Genomic DNA, 18,122 nt, shown 5'->3' on the forward strand with positions numbered 1-18,122 from the left:
TTTAGTTTAAGGCTCTTAGTCTTTCTTGCCCAGGTGACTTCCTTTTCTCAAGGGAGGGCGGAAATTACTCAGGTTGATGTGAATGATTCTATTTGATGGTTAATGGAAAATATTGGAAAGCCACTTAAGCAAGGAGAAGGGGAAGATGAAAGTGTGGAAAGGATGAAAAGAAGCCTTCAACTGAATGTTGCACGCTGCTTGCACACTCAAGAAAGGTTCTTTTGAGAAACAGGGGTCTGACAGAATCATGTTTCGCAATGGCAAACTGTCAAGTTCACAAACTCTGTTGACATGAGAGACTTTTGAAGGATGTTTGGATGTGATTAACTATTTCACTGTTATTTGGCATGAAATAATCTTACATAAATCATATTTTCACAATTCAGCATCATTTATATGTTTATTCTCATAAAAAGCTGAGTGTATGTTAGTTCACAAACCAGAAAAAAAGTATAAATCATAGATCAGTGGTTCACGACTTGATTTGCTTCAGTGTAATCCATATTTTATGTGGTCTTGGACATATTTTCTTTTAATTTATATACATTTGCTCTTGGCTTGAGTATGAGGACATGTCAAGCAATCTCTCCATGTTGGCATCTGTCTAATTTCACTAGCTTCTACCAAGTGACAGATGTGTTTGCACCAAAATATTGTGGAGTTCAATTGGAAATCGTTTTAAAAGCTGAAAAAGTTATTTACTTTGTTTTCCTCCTAACTTTGTACAATTGAATGGTTAATTCATTTTATCATTTGCAATTAACACAATTAACATTCCTCCTCCACCCTACTGTCTGGGATGCTATCAAACATTTTTACATCGTCATCCACCTATTGAGAACCACTGGCATAAAATAATGACTTTTCTATTGTTCACCATTGTTTTTTCATCATTGTTATTTAATTTACTTATCTGCAATGTTCTCAATTTATATATTTATTTATTTGTTTATTTACAGCTTAATTGGTACCACATTGAAGGCACACAAACATATAAATGTTAAATTATGTACAAATATACAGAATAAATAACTATCATCCACACTTGTACAAAATAAAGCTATGGTGCTCTTCCATACAGTAAAACATTTCAAGGCTCAACACAATAATTTGTGTGCATAATTTCTCTATACATATACATATATAGATATATATTGTCTTTTTCTTCTCCAGCCACATAATGAAGATAAAACACCCTGCATAACTGTCATGCTGAAAGAAAATTTTCAGATATGATTTGTGTTGAAAGGAACTTTAAACAACATTATTTTACAAACCAGAAGCTACACTACTTGGTTTTACTATGGGGAAAAAAATGGCATAGACTGTGCGGCCCAACAACGTGATTGTCATCAACCACCTTTAAATGGTATTTTAAATAGTGCAATTCTTTTCTTTTCATTTTCACCAAGGATACCCAGCAGAGTTTTTGTCCATATCAGAAGCAGTGGCGGTAATGAGCAAGTGGGTCTGGATAACATAATTTCTGAACAAACTCTCCAGGCGTGTTGACAATTCCAGGTGAGATGCCAATTTCAGGCACGATAAATGAGCCAAGTCATAAAGTCTAACCTCAGGGTCAAAACAATAGCCACTTGGCAAGCTATTTGCTGTTGATGACGCCTTACTTATTAATAAATGCAATTTTCAGACATCTCGAGATCTAAGTACCACCATTATTTAATATTTAATGAACAAAAACTGTGTTGGGCATGTTTAATTCAAAGCTTAGCAAATTAGGGAATGTTTTAACTAACCATAAATGTTCTGTCTGACAGAAAAAAAGAAGGAAAACATGTTTTCTTCCATTGCTACAGATAAACAGAGCTTAAAGATTTGTCACGTACATAATAATACACAGAGATACACAGATAGAAATGTGAAGTGACTCTATGCTAGTCTCCCCTACCATGTAGCAAACATAAAGAGAATACATTAACCACAATGCAAAACAAATGTTCTGGTATCAAAGCCAATCTTATCCAAAGATGTAACTCTGTGACTCTTTCTGTGTGATTGGAATTGTGTTAGAATGTATAATCCATCATCTGTAATGCCCAATAGCATGCTAACGCTAAAGGTCCACCTGAAATTAGGCATTGTGTCAGCGTCGAATGATTGTATCATGAGAATTGCCTCTACTCTGACATTGTTGTATTATATCTCTCGGGCTAAATCAGAACTCAGAATGGACTGTCAAGGCACTTGGAGTATCATTTGTCAAATCAAAGTATGTGTACTTATCTCAGTTGAAAGTCGTTTGATGCTCTAAGACTTCTAAATAGTCTGGTTCAGCATGTAAGTTGGCTTTGAGCTCAAAGTACTCATTTTTAGTCTGTTCCACCATGACCTTCCTAGGCCTCGTATAAACAAGAGTCTCCATTAGTTTCAGCTCTTTGTGGTGGTTGGGGACTTGCATGTCCACAGCTGGTTGTAGCTGCGATATGTTTTTCCTGAGGTATTCGGTGAGGCTGAGCTGTTGGAGCTCCCGTTCCCTTTCTAAGATGTTCTTGTACAAGGAGTTTGCATCTCTCAAACTCACAAACTCAGCAGGGTAGTCGGTGACGGCCCTGAACTTCACGTTAGGGAGGGATTCGTTGTCCTTGTCAAGGATGCTATGGCAGATATGCTTAGGTTTATCGCTGTCGTAGTCATCTAACTCGTATTCTTTGTGCTGAGAGCAGTAACTAGGGTTCCTGCAGACCTGAACGATGGGGCTACGGGAAGGTTCGTCGTACATGCTTGGTCCTTGCCTTTCAGTTACGTGGTGGGTGGTTTTCTGGCCATACATGCTGTAGTGCAAGTGGATGGGACTGCTCTCGCGAGGTTGCTCCTCGGCCTGTTTCTTTTTAGCCTGTCTCCGCCGACGGTGTAGCATAAACACGACAATCCCGGCAGCACAGAAAATGACGGTCAGTAAAAGGATGAGAAGGCAGAGGATGAGCACCGATAGTGGCACTGCATCTGTCAGGGACCGGAACAAACTGCTGGTGCCGCCTTCCGGCGCAGTCGTGACTGGGATACCACCCTCTGTGGCCTCGTAGGTTACCAATCCAGGGCAGAGAACATCATGCTTCAGGTTTCTAACATCAGCGGTAGACAGTTTTTGAGGTGTGTGGCATAAGATGGTGCCCACCACAATGTCCTTGCTAAGCTTTTCCACCCACTGTTTGAGGCTGACCAAATCACAAGTGCAGTCCCAAGGATTGTCTTCAAGATATATTTGCTCCAAATAATTGAGCTGGTCCAACACATTACTCACCGGTAAGTGCATAAAGACATTTTTCCTTAGGCTCAATTGCACCAATGGCACATTACGAAATATTTGTGCAGGGAGAGTGTTGAGTCGATTGTTGTTTAGGAACAGGAGCTTGAGATTTGTCAAAGGGTTGAACGATCCAGCCTCAATCTCTTTGATGACATTATACTCCAAGTACAAATATTCCAGGTTGTGAAGGCCAAGAAACATTGTCGCAGAGACTTTCCCTATCCTGTTGCCATTCAGGTACAGCTTTTTCAGATTGCTCAAACTCAGAAAAGTTTCATTTTCGATGTAGTCTATTTGGTTGTTTGCCAGATTGAGCAATTCCAAACTGTCGTACGTCACAAAGTCATATTTGAAAAGTCTTTGTATCATATTTCCTGTCAAAACCAGCATGGTTGGGCTTTGTTCAAGAATGCCAAGATCAGATATCCTTTGAATGCCTCTGTCCTCACATTGCATTAAAAAACCCGTACTGTCACAAGAGCACCTTGACACGCAAAACGACCCTAGGCCGTTTGCAGGTGTTGGTATCTTTGCATCATCTTTGACATTCGGGATCTGAACAACCTTAGTGGATGGGGTGACAACCATGTCTAGAGATTTTGATGGCTCTTCGAGGTTGATGTCAGCATGAGAGGGGCAAAGTAAATCCCTTTTGACCTTAGCCAAACTGATGCCCCTAAGATCTTCAGGCCAGTTGCAAACCACCTCGCCGATGGATGACTGCGCTCGCATGTTCTCAATCCAGACCCTTAAATGTAAGATTTCGCAATTACACACCCAGTCGTTGTCCTCCAACAGGAGTTCCATGATACGACCAATATGCTCCAGGAAACCCACATACGGCAGTGTCTGCAGCTTGTTCCCACGCAGATCCAAATGTGTCAGAGGCACGAAGCGGAAAATGTTGCTTGGAAGGAACTCAATGGAGTTGTCATTGAGGATCAAAACTTTAAGACGGACAAGTTTGCTGAAGGCCCCAGGCTCCACGACACGGATGAAGTTGGTGTCAGCCTGAAGATATTCCAAATTTACCAAGCCTTGAAATGTGTCCTCCTTCAGCATGACAAGGAAATTGCTGTTTATGTGCAACTTTCTCAGGGATCCCAGGGCACTGAACACACCAGGTTCAAGCTCCTGTATGCTGTTGGCACCGAGATGTAAAGTGATGGCATTCTTGAAAGCATCTATATCCTCTGCAAGTAACTCCACTAGGTCATTTTTGTATAGATTTAGATGAAAAGGTTTATCTGACGGTACTTCAATGTCTGACATTTTACTTATGTTTTTTTCCTCACAATTTATGTACAACTGTCCATCTTTCTCCTCACAGGTGCACAAAGATTTGCAAGCTCCATCGTACAGCACCTTGGGCTCAGTATCTCCAAGACTAGCACCAGCAAAAAAGGAGCAAACGAAAACAATCCTGGCCAGCATTTTCCCCCCTTCCATGAATCTAAAAAGACAACACAGGGGAGAGAAGGAAAGATAATTACTAGGTGCAGTTAGCAAACTCATAAAATAACAGCAAGGAGTTCACATTGCTGAATCTAATGAACTAATCAGGATATGATTTAGGAGGAGGAAAAAAAAAGCAAAAAAACTTCTAATCTGTGCCTAAATACAGATATTCAGAAAGTTGCAAAATTATTAAAGCCTTTAAAAGCTTTGCTAACATATTGCATTTTATTATTGCATACAAGCAGCGAGTGGAACACTTTATAACTAGCACTGTAATAGTCCTAAATGAATAATTTGGTTGCGTCATTGATGGTGATGATAATAGTGGTGATTAGATCACATTAGGGAAATAATTAAGTATTTGAAATTACTGGGATAATTAAATTCTAATCAAGAAACATGACTTATGCTTATATGCCTCATAATTTGTAAATCAAACAACTGAACAAATGATTTCACCATTTTTTTTCCAAAAAAAGCAAAATAATTTGTATGCATGCATAGCCTATATTTTACCATGAAAAACTGAATGATGCTTAATTAACAGCGGCAGAGAATTTTCTTTGCATAATTAGACTGGTTTTCCTGACCCTGTTACCTCTAACATCTGGATGAGTGTGCTTTAAGATGTGTCTTATAATCTTCTCATTATGCCAACAAACCTCAGAATTCATTTGAATGAAAGAGAAATGTGTTGTCTGTAAACAATGCACAAGTCAGGTATCTCAGTATGAGCATTCTTGCAAGAACAGGTTCTTCCACATTAGTGCTGTAGATCTATATTTTTTGTCTTATTTGTATAGGTTAGGAGCCAATAACTGGTTCTTATTCGGTTATCATTCAGACTCCTCAGCGAATAACCCTTGGTTTCTTTTATTTATTACTGAACTTATCTCATGACTTGAAAAAATAATGCAGTTCTTTTTCAATTTTTTTCTAAAATCTAAGATGTCCTTGTCCAAAGGGATTTCAGGAGAAATATCTGACTGATGAAGACAATGTCTTCAAGTCTACAATCAAAAGTAAGAGATCTCTATATGAACTTAAACATTTCTCATAAAAGTCTTCCAAGACCAAATGATCTGATCTGCTATCCACATTCATTTTATAGCTCTAAATTCTATATACTATATGTCAACAATTGTTTCATTTGTTTATGTTTATCTTTTATGAGACCCGCCTATAACAAAGTTGATATTTAAATGAAAAATAATCCCTGGAGGTTTGAAATAGCCACCTCTTCCTCATACATTTCCATTGAAGGAAAATAACCACATGCTATTCTTTGTTATAATGTCGTTTAAAGTGACATAACACAGTTCTATGCAAATTGACTGAAACATAAAACACCCCAGAGTCCCAGTGAATCTTCGAGGAATGAAAGGCTTCCCAATTGTATTGACATTAAATCAAACATTGAGTGGTCCGGCATGCCTCGTGACACCGACAGGCTGCGTGCGCTGACAGCTCTGAGCAAACACGGCGTGTAAAAACAACAAAGATGATTTTCGTCGACTCTCTTGAGGATTCAGGTAGAACGGCAGTGGAAGGAGGCGGGGGCATAAATAAAATTAGATTAAAAGATTACAAAAACTGCGGAGAAAATGAATGCTTGCATGTCATGCTAGATGACAGGACAAAGAAGGGAAAAAAAACTGTCCCATTCCTATTTTTAGCAAGCAGTGTGTGGTTGACAGTGAGGAGAGAATTTGTGGTCCATTAAAAGCCAGTGAAGCCTACATATTGCGCTCTCATGCATTTAAGCAGGGTCTAATATCCATCTACTTAACTATCTATCTATATACACGCATACGCACTTATAGCTCGACCTGTGAGTCCTTATCCCTCAGGTCTACGCCCACCCTGCCTGTCTAACCAACTCCACACATCCTTGGAGGGGAATATGGGAACATCTGTCCTGAAACAGCAAATTTTCTTGTCTTTCTCTCACACGGTTACCCAAAGCATAGGAAAGAGATGTCACAAATGAGATCTTTTTGATCTCTCAATTGTTTCTCCTCCTATAGTGGGGAGATTATATATAGAACAATTGGAGATCTTTGCTTAAGAGTTTTTTTCTATACTCAGAAATAGACCCTATATTCTCAGATCTACTACTTTAAAAAAAAATAAAAAATCTGAACAATGTCATGCTCTGATTGTCCAAAATGTCAAAGTGTGCAATGTCATTGCCCGAAGCTTGCTCTTTCATATAGCAAATGAGAACGATTGTTGAGATACAATCTTTAAAATAAAGGTTTTAAAGGGGGTTTTCACAGAAATGCCATAGAATAACCATTTTGGGTTTCATTAAACAGTTCTCAAAATAACCTTTTTTCCTTAATGTGAAGAACATTTTAATAATCTAAGAACCCTTTTTTTCACTATAAAGCACTTGTTGTGCAATGGAAAGGTTCCATGGTTCTTTAATGGAAAATATACCAAGAACCTTTGCTTTTAAGAGTGTACAAAAGGGTTATAGAATTGCAAAATAAGTGAGGATAGTACTATAATATAATGTTTGATTTTATATTGAAATCTCTAACTTTTATTTGCAGACTTGGTTTGTTGTCAAACCCAAACACAGCTTGAGAAATCTCTCTTTTGAAAATATAGAGTAGATACATTTGGAGATTAATTTGGTTATTTTTATCAGTCGAAAAAAACCCAAAACAAAACAAAACAAAAAAAAAAAACCTAAAAAAGCAGGGAACCTTGGCAAATGTCTCCATTTGCTTTCCATTTAATCTCTTTGCTGTCTTGGAGAAACAATTCATATATTACAGTGATCTCCTTTGGGATTTTCTCTCATATGGCCACCTTAAGAGCTTGAGATTTTGAAGACCAAAAAAAGTGCATCCATCCATCATGTAATGCATATTGGCTCCAGCAAAGCAATGAGTTTTTGTAAGAAAAATATCCATATTTAAAACTTTATAAACTATAATAATTGGCTTCTGGCAACGGCCGTACGTGAGTCTAGTGACCTCTGACCTTACTTTTATGAAGGATAGATGCACTTTTCAAAATCTCAAGCAACCATTATAAAACTTGGAAGAGCCAGTATGTTGTTTTAATATAACTCCAATTGTGTTCACCTGAGAGAAGATATCATATACACCTAGGATGGCATGGGATATTTTTCATTTTTGGGTGAACTATCTCTTTAAGGTATATTCACCCAGGATGTCTAAGAGAAACAACTGACCCAGCAAGAATGGAAGAGATAAATAGAGACATACTGTATCTACACCACATCATGCCATTTCATGTGATGTTTTGTACAAATATGTATGTGTATATATGCAAAGTTGCCAGTTCCACTGAACATTAGACCAGAATGCAAAGACTCACAACCGAAGAATTCATCACAGCAGTGCATTGGTGCAATGTTTGATGACATACCACGTTATATGAACCGTGAAATGCTCAAATAAATTAAAGCAAAAAAAAAAAAAAAAAAAAAAAAAAACCTCAAGGCTATTTTATATGATTCTAGTGAACTTGTTTGTTGCTGAGCACTTCATATATCCATAACAGAAGAAATAAATTGTGTGCTTCTCGTTTCCACTATCTAATCTTGGCATCACAATTCAGTGTCTTTTGTTTGGAGGCAATACATTTTTTTGTAAGCCCCATATGTGCTTTTTACCTGCAATGCTGAATTCCAATTGCTTTCAAGCCTACAGCAACACAAGCAAGCTGCCCAGTAGAAAAAATCTAGACAGAGATAGTTTGCAACTAACTGCAAATTGCAAAGTAAAAGTGTTTGGGTCATTTTTTTTTATTCTTATTTTATTATTTGGAGCTCATTTACATCTTTGTAGAAACTCATGACGCTAACCATTTTGAAAGGGAAATTATATTTGATCCAGTCCCAGGAGAAGTATTGTTTATAGACAGCAGGCATTGTTTTGCATGAGCAGGTTGAGAGAATAGCTGCTGGCTTGGACACAATTCTAAGGGTTGGTCATTCATTATTTATCTGATCAGTAATGAAACACCACCAGAACAAGGTTGGCCAATGAAGCATGGCAATCAATGGATGTGGTCCTGTCACACAGGAGCAAATCAACTGCTTAAACCAACCACAAAGCCATCTCATAATTTGCATAATCTGCTTACCATATGCTATTTAAAGGACAGGTACAACTTTAATTTTCCCTGTCTTTCACAAGTATTGTCGTATATTTCATGTCTGCTGTGGAATTGGTGTCAAACCAATTGAGTCCTCCAGCTTTGAACATGACAATCGTGACATTTTTATGAGACAATACAGTTAGGGTTGCAACCTCATTCCAGGTAAAATAATTTAGGTCAATTAAGCTTCCATTACACAGCTATGTTCAAAATCAGGAAACCATTTATTATCCACACCCAAGGTTCAACAGAATGACTTTAATTTTGGTTTTTACTTGTTTTTTAAAGGTGACTGTATCATTTTCATCTAAACTAACAACACATTTGATCCTGGAGTCAAAGTTTATATGCATAAATTAAAAATGGCTCTGTTTCAAATCCTGTCTTGCTGTATACTACCAACTGATATAACAATCATTCTAATAAGCATAATAATAAAAAGTACATATTGAGGTAATTATTCAATTTTTATTCAGACTAAATATATATAGTGATTTCTTTGATTGCTTTCTCTGCGATACATGCAATGTTGCATTAGAATTTGGTTAAAACAAGTTTTCTTACATTCTATCATGAAAGAACACATTTTTTTGCTGTGTTCGCACTGCAGGAACTGGGAATTATTTAAGTTATAGGAATGATTTTTAGGGGTACAAAATTAGCTCCCGCAAAATAGGAACCAGTGTTGGGGAAAGTTACTTTTAAAGGTAATGCATTACAATATTGCGTCACTCCCTAAAAAAACAAACAAAAAAAAACAACAAAAAAAAAAACTAATTGCGTAATGCGTTACGTTACTTTTGCATTACTCATCTGGGCTAGGTTGTTTATTTGTTTGTTTTTATAACAACAAAAAAATTCTATTTTTGGCAAATGTAAAGGCCCTTCCATACCAAATGCAAAATGAATAAGCCTCAGGCTGAAGTAAATGCAAAGGCAGTCAAAAAATGTAGTCAATAAATGGAAAACAAAGTAACTTGCGTTACTTATTTGAAAAAGTAACTCAGATATTTTGTTGTAAATATAAAAGTAATGTGTTACTGTACTAGTTACTTAAAAAAAAAAAAAAAAAAAAAAGGTATCTGATTACATAACTTGTATTACTTGTAATACATTACCCCCAACACTGATTGGAACTACCAATGACACAAGTGTACGTTGATTGGACGAACGCATGCTATACGAAACACCGGCACCAACCATTTTTAAAAAGCTGTGTAAACACACAGTTTATATATACTTACTCCACGTACATGGTAAACAGCGATAAGACATAAATATACAGAAAGCTAATGTTAACGGCATTTACCTGTCACCTCTGTCTGCGGCGTTGTGTTCTTTTCTCAGCCTCGATGATATGTAGCACTGCAAGTTGTCGTAGGAGATTTCCCCTCTTAGCCCTCCTTTTTGCTCTTTCAATTGCATAACTTACAGTATACGTCTACATTCCATCTCTGCTATCACAAAACCCACGATACACAACAAAATCACAGCTACAATCAGAACGTCCTTTTAATATTCTAAAGAACATGTTTCCACTATAAAGAACCTTATGTGCGATGAAAAAAGTTCTATGGATGTTAAAGGTTCCTCATGGAACCATATATACCGAAAGAACAATTATATTTAAGAGTAAAGAAGACAACAAAATGTTGCTGCCTATACGTTTTGGAACAGCCTTAGTGTTGTGAGTGTGCTTATAATGCCCATGTAGGTTTTGGAGCCAATATATCATCCCAGGACATCATATTTGTCATTTCTCATATATGATACGAATGAATTCATCACAGCTAGGAGGGGAAGAAGTGCTGCATTCTTTCTTCCAAATGTGTTGGTAAACAAATGTGCCATAATTATTTCACAGAAATTAACAGTTAGATCTACCGGATGGAACCAAATATGTTCACAGAATCAAACATCTGCATGTAACAGATGTACCTCTCCCTGCAAATCAACATCACAACAGGAAGTTGTTCTTACTTTTTCTGCTCTCCATTTGATTTTCCCCTTCACTGCAGTTTATTCTAGACCACACTTCTGTGATCTCATTTTATTGGTACATGCTACAGTAAATCAAGCATTAATGTTGCTCATATTCAGGGTTAGTGATTCGAACAAACCCCTATCCCAAAGTATTCAACTTTGGTGCAAAACTCATGCCATTTGTGCAATGGACATAAATTGTACCCTAAATTGTTGAACAAATAAATAAATAAATAAATAAAACTGAGAAGGGTACTATTTATGTGTTTGATTGATTTTGTCTGACACCCCTAATCAATCACCCTAGCATTTTTGCATTGACAAGCACCATTCATATTTTCTCAAGCAAATGGGGGAAAAAAAAATGTCTAATATGGTGTTAGCTTACATGTATACAAGAAAAAAGATCTAAATATTGAATGGCTTGTTCAAAACTTTATATAATTTCTTTGGTCACCGATGCAAATGAAGTGGAAGAATGACAGCAGTGGGTCAGACACAGAGCTGACATCTTAAAATTATATAGCGCTGCATTTCTAGATGAATCATATGAGTGTTCACGTCGTTCAGCTCTGTGAATTCAGTTTTGCCTGAAGCTTATGAAAAAGACCGTAGCTAATAAGACAACCACAGAAGATATTACAGAGATGTAATCATTTAATAAAATAGCCATCACTTTTAACAGCTTTTCAACTGTTTTCCTTTTATTGCACTTAAAGCTAGATTTATTCAGTAACACTTTACAATAAGTTCCCATTCGATAACATTAGTGAATGCATTAATTAACTAACAATGTGCAATACATTAGTTACCTTTTTTTTTTTTATTTATTTATTTTTTTTTTTTATAAATCTTTGTAATTGTTAGTTGATAAAAATACAACTGTTCATTGTTCTAGAGATGCTCAGATGTATCGGCCAATAATCGGTATCGGCCGATAAAAGGCAGATTGTTTAAAAACAGCCGATGATTGGGGCTGATGGAAAAGTGTGTTCAGACTGCAACTCATGCTGTGTGTGAAGAAAGTCTCTCCTGTGTTGAATTCAGGTCAAATGAATGTCACAATAACGCATTAACAGTTAAAACAGTTTAAAGAATAGTTAAAGGAGGCTCTATTTGACTGAATCAGGTTTGCCAGATCTGCGTTTTTTTCGCTACGCCAAACATTATTTGTAGCATGCTCCCCGTCCAATTATCACAAAGAGCGCTTTGTTACTTCTAATAAGAAACAAAGTGTCAGCTTTCAAATTCTGTCCATTTTTATCACGTTTTGATGCTGCAAATGTGACATGAAAGATCACTGTAACAACATTGCGAAGCCTTGAAGTCTTTTCTTCCACTTTAGTTACAGCATGAACAAAACATGCATGAACATCAGAAGGTATGTTGACAGATACAGAACAACTTACCGAAATTAATTATGTCTCATGTAATCACTTAATCTGTGTTTCAACTGCAGAAAGATGTCAATAAATTTACCTTGTGTGTAACCGAGTTTCATACAAACATTTCAGTTTTTATTTGGGTGTAATTATATCTGAAAATAAATAGCAGTTGAAAATAATAGTTTGGGCTCTGTTGTTAATTTGAACCTCTAATATTATAGTAATGTACTAAATGTAAGGGTTTCCTGTATAGTTTGCAGCATTGTTTTGGGATCATTTTAATAATCGACATTGGCAGAGAAATTTATTATCGGTGCATCTCTAGTTTGTTCATGTTAGTGCTCTTCCCCAGTGTTTTCTCAAGAAAAAAAGGCCAAGAAAAAAAAGTATTTCAGTGTTACCCAGCCTCAATAAATCTAACTCCTCTAACCACACAATGTGAATCCTCTAGACAATCACATGTATTTACAAGGGCAACCATTAGCTCAATGCAGGGAAAGAAGATCGATGATTTAATTTTCTCAGTGTCGTTTTCATCAACAGACACTGTCTTAAAAAAAAAAAAAAAGACAAAGAGCCTTTGATACTACAGGTGCATTTCTTCCCAACAAAGTTGAGATAGTTGTTAGTAGCATGGCAAGCATCACTTTTACTGATGCTCATGGTTAAGGGGTTTGTTTAAACTTTAAAAGGGGACCAATTATGCCTCTTTTTACAAGATGCAATATAAGTCTGAGGTGTCCCCAGAATGTGTCTGTAAAGTTTCAGCTCAAAATACCACAAAGATTCTTTATTAGAAAAAGCCATATCAGTCTAAACTTCTGATATATGATTTTCTAACACATTTGAAGCACGTGCACGGAAAGCTGTCTATCAGACGGCATGTCCCGTGAGTATTAAAGTTCTCTTTTACATCTTATTGCGCTTAAACTACAAAGTTCACATAAACACAGTTGGTAAAGAAATTGCATGTGTACATAAGATCTGTGTATTAAAGTGACAGCAGCATAATATACAGTTCCTAACAACTGTATATGAATCAAACGGTCCCTCTTTATATTGTGGCCTTATCTACTATGTACTTACATTTAAATTAATCATTTGATACAATGCACTTATTGTGTACATACATGATTTTACATTGTACTTATATTTTAAAAACACCTGCATGTAATTACATCTGTAATTAATTTCTGTAATTACATTTATAATTACACTGTTGACCCATTCCTTACACCTTACCCCTACCCTTAAACCTACCCATACCACCAAAGCTTTCCCTAACCTTACCAGTATCCACCTCAATAGCAGCAAAAGTGTTTTGCAATTCAATATGAACCCAATAAGTACATTGTACTTATTTTTTTGATTAAGTACATAGTAGTTAAGGCCACTTAATATAAAGTGGAACCAAATTTCTTACTTGAATGCTGCTGTTAAATGCTCTGGTGAGGAGATAAACATGGCGGACTGTGTACAGCTCACTCAGGGCGGGGTCTATGCTAATAGGGCAGAGTCCATCAGCAGTTGTGGGTGGGGCCTAAGCATTTCTGACATCACAAAAGCTCAAATCTGTAAACGGCTGATTCTAAGACACTGCTTTTGATTTATGGGGATTAAAAAAAAAGGAGTGGGTGGATTTTTTACCATTATAGGGTGGTTGTGTACACACACTGCAGACACACATTTATGCTCAAACACCACATTTTGCATAATGGGTCCCCTTTAAGTACTAAACTTTTTGCATATAACTCATCCAACATCATTTTTGTTACAGACACAAAAGACACCAGTTGTGTGCCATTACATTCCGGAGCCATTAGACTTATGCTGTTCACCAGTTGGTCGACAAGCAAATAAATAAATAAATAAAAATTCCCAGATTGACAATGAAGGAAGCACCTGAGCCATTTCTAAAGTGGAATCTTTGAACTTGGGTTAGTAAGAAACCACCTAGCAACCATACAACAATGCACTAAAAATTATTCCGAACTCCTTAGCAACCAAAGCAATATCCCTGCAACCACCTTCAACACTTTGAAGCATCTGAACAGACAAGCACCACTAAAAAATAGTTCTCATTACAGTGAAATCCAAATTTTAACCAAGTATGTAATTTTAATCAAGAGCTATCTCAATACTTTGTGAAATGCACACATAATGTTGAATAAGATCTAGCCCATCGAGATCCAATGCGCTTGTTTTGATGCACTGGTAATGTCTGTGTCAATGCTGAGCATGTAAGCACATAGCTCACCATAAAGGGAAGTAACCTACAACAGATTGTTGCAGGTTGCCATCCGCAACATGTCACTGGGGGGACCTTAACATCCAGCGCAGGAGAATGAGGGATGGAGAGATGAAGAGAAAGAGTGTATACTGGGCTTGGGGCAAAGCGATGAGCGAATCAGTGATGCTCCATTTTACCCTGCGCAAATCAGTGGGTTAGCGCAGATGGCCTCTTCATTGTGTCTGTGGCACTATGGAGGAAATGATGTGCTCGCCCCAGGGGGATGCCACAACACCCACATATAAGAAAAGAGGTGGAAAAAAAGCCCACAGTCCCGTGAAGCTAATAAAGTCGCCCACTCGATATGGAGTGGCGTAGTGTATGCAGTCTTCACTATCAGTAAAAGTACACTGTTTTACCTTCATGCTCTGTTGATTTTAATAGTGTTGTTTTTACATACACATGTAAAATCTCTCATTTTAGTCGCAGTTATTTTTAATATGTACTTCTGGCCATTAGATTGATATTATTGATGCTTTAAAGGATTAGTTCACATTTCCTGATAATTTACTCACCCCCATGTCATTCAGTAGAAAAGAAATTAACGTTTTTGAGGAAAACATTCCAAGATTCTTCTCCATATAGTGGATTTCACCGGGGTTCAACGGGTTGAAGGTATGTTAGATAAGACCCTTATTCCTCATCTTGTAGAGCCCTTTGAAGCTACAGTGAAACTGCAATTTGGACCTTCAACCTGTTGAACCCCAGTAAGGTCCACTATATGAAGAAAAATCCTGGAATGTTTTCCTCAAAAACCTTATTTTCTTTTCGACTGAAGAAAGAAAGACATGAACATCTTGGATGGCAGATGGATGGGGGTGAGTAAATTATCATGAAATTTTCATTCTGAAGTGAACTAATCCTTTAACTATATTGTTAATTGTTAGTTATATATACAGTTATATTGCAGATGTATAATTGTTATCTTAACTCTCAACATGGAACATTTCCATTACACAAAAGGTTCTTTTTTAGTGAAAAATATTATTCAGATTTTTAAAAAAAAAAAAAAAAAAAAAAGCTGTAACTGTTCACTGAATAGTTCTTTGGTGGTTCTATTGCATCACTACAACTGCTTCTGTCTCAGGTGATCTGATGCATGCCAAAACATATTGTAACATTACAAATGCAATAAAACAAATCCTATTTGGCAGGTACTGTGTTGGAAAATGTCATCATGTGAAAATGCATTGCATCTGTTCATGTTAAATACTTGAGGTCTCCAAGAACCCAAACAGAAATATGTATGTCATTAAGTTGAAATTTTGTTCATAATCAGTGCTTTTTAGGCAAAAGTCATTCAATATCAGCCTGCTTCCCAAATGTGTATGCATTGATCAGATGCTTTTATGCAAAGTGATTTACATCTTCAGTTTGCATGAAGAATCAAGAATCAAACCCATGACTTTGGTGTCACTAGTATGACTGCCACTAAACATGATACTGCAATGTTAAGTATATATATATATGTGTGTGTGTGTGTGTATGTGTGTGTGGCTTTGTACTTATCTTGTATGTTGCACTAAAAATCAATAAAGGTTTAGACACAATGTTTATCTTTAACAAACTCACTGTAATCATAAATACATTCAGACTAGTTTAAACCCCTCTAAACATGATGATAGATGCAATGTGGACTCTGCATATATCAATCTCTCTTGAACATCTAGAGAGGGTGCTGTAAACTCTTCCTCTCCAGACATTAAATTAAGACTTTGCGTTGCCTGTGTGTGTGTGTGTGTGTGTGTGTGTGTAGGTATGTCTGGCTGAGTTCTTGTGTGTGTATGTGTGTGTGTGTGTGTGTGTGTGTGTGTGTGTCTATGCCTTTGTGTAAATGTGACTTTGAAGGCGAGCATCTGTGCTGCAGACGGCTACATCACAATGAAGTCACCTGAGTTTCATTTACAGGGATTGAATTTGCAGGGAATGAATAAGTAAAATAAACCTTATAAGGTGTCCTTGAGATCACAGGAGACGGTGTTGCATTAGCACTGCCTATTGTACTTTTAAAATGCTTTAATATTAAAATAAAAATACACCGTAAGAGGAGGTGCATTAGAAACTATAACTGTTCAAAGGACAAACAAGTGCTCTAGCAATCTAGGCGTTTTGCCAACGTGTATATGTCTGTACCAAATGTTTATAATACTAAATCTATCGCATCTGCTGTAATACTACCGAGCATCATTCATCCTGAACACTTTCAGTCCTATAGAAAAAGAGACACAGAAACGCATGAAATAATCACACTATGCTTGCTTTGACTTTGGATGTGCCGTTAGTAAGCCACTCTTACCCAAATTACGCAGCGAGTCAGGAGTCTTTGTAGCTCCACTTGGCCAAGTTATCTGTGCTTTGTGGATCAAACAAAACCACCCAGTTTTGCAGCACAAACAGGACGCCTGGACTTCTCAAAAGGCTTCCTTGGCACGGAAGAGCCCAACGTGCAAAAAGACGCATGGAACAAGTCCAGGTCCAACTTGCCCTCAGCTCTCCATCGCGCAGTGATGATTTGTTTTATCATTTATTCATGTGTCCAGTAGCGATTTTCAAATATTTCGCGACCGCATTTTTGGGGCTTCACGTCTCAGCGTTCAGCTCACAGATAGTCCAGTGGTTGAGAATAAAAGTCCACGATTAAAATTCAGCTGTCCGCGTCCCTTCGGGGAGCGCCTGACCCCCGCGGTTTCTTATAGAAGGTATGAAGAGAGAGGCACAGACTATCCAGCCTCTCGATCTGCCCAGTGAATGAGCTCGTGCTGGAGCTTCACTTCGCTAGAGCTCCTCCCTCCATATGGTGAGAATAGAGAGAGAGAGAAGACCTGAACGCATCCTTGCGCAGCGCGAGCAGGACTTCTGCAGGACTGTAAAGGTCTGACTAACCTCAGCCGTTAGTTATGTTACCTTGGGAATAACTGAGGGAAGTTTTCGTACTTTGTACTGCAGTGACGTTGGTTGTTAAACGTTACTTTCTGGATCATACCTTAAAGTTTTGAGAAAAAAAAAAAGCACCATAAAAAAGATACAACTCATGTACTCATGCCCTACAGCAGGGCATGTTGTCACTCGATTGAAAGTTTGAAACCTTGCTATTTTGAATATTTATTTAATATGTGACAATTTATATGGAATCTCCAATCATCTGGACAATAATGGGGCACAATTATATAATATAATATATAATAATATAACATAATATATAATATATACAGATCGACCCATATATCCCAGTACCACTATATGTATATATATATATATATATATATATATATATATATATATATATATATATATATATATATATGAAACTAAATAAATGAAGCATTTATAGGTCCAATCACACACACACACACACACACACACACACACACACACACACACATATATACTGTATATATATATATATATATATATATATATATATATATATATATATATATATATATATAAAGAGAGAGAGAGAGAGAGAGAGAGAGAGAGAGAGAGAGAGAGAGAGAGAGAAAGCGAGTATTGAAATTTAAGGTTTATGTTAAAATTTGCCATCTAAAGCTTCATAAATATAAACACAGTGTCATTACACACCTTGACTTAACAAATA

The 18,122-nt window shown here is 36.9% G+C and overlaps 1 protein-coding gene across 1 annotated transcript; it reads right to left on the reverse strand.

Annotated features, from left to right (window-relative positions):
* Positions 1 to 1,074: 1,074 nt before the first annotated feature.
* On the reverse strand, positions 1,075 to 17,247 carry slitrk6 (SLIT and NTRK-like family, member 6). The gene is made up of 2 exons (XM_067403751.1): positions 16,821 to 17,247; positions 1,075 to 4,721 (listed from the first exon to the last, which is right to left on the reverse strand). The coding sequence occupies exon 2, from the start codon at positions 4,715 to 4,717 to the stop codon at positions 2,246 to 2,248; it is 2,472 nt and encodes an 823-aa protein (XP_067259852.1). The 5' UTR covers positions 4,718 to 4,721; positions 16,821 to 17,247; the 3' UTR covers positions 1,075 to 2,245.
* Between the last annotated feature and the right edge of the window lie 875 nt (positions 17,248 to 18,122).

Source organism: Chanodichthys erythropterus, chromosome 12 (genome assembly GCF_024489055.1).
Source record: "Chanodichthys erythropterus isolate Z2021 chromosome 12, ASM2448905v1, whole genome shotgun sequence".
NCBI classification, from domain to species: domain Eukaryota; kingdom Metazoa; phylum Chordata; class Actinopteri; order Cypriniformes; family Xenocyprididae; genus Chanodichthys; species Chanodichthys erythropterus.

Excerpts from the sequence above, each read along its gene's own strand:
- slitrk6 (XM_067403751.1), bottom strand. The coding sequence starts at position 4,717 with ATGGAAGGGGGGAAAATGCTGGCCAGGATTGTTTTCGTTTGCTCCTTT.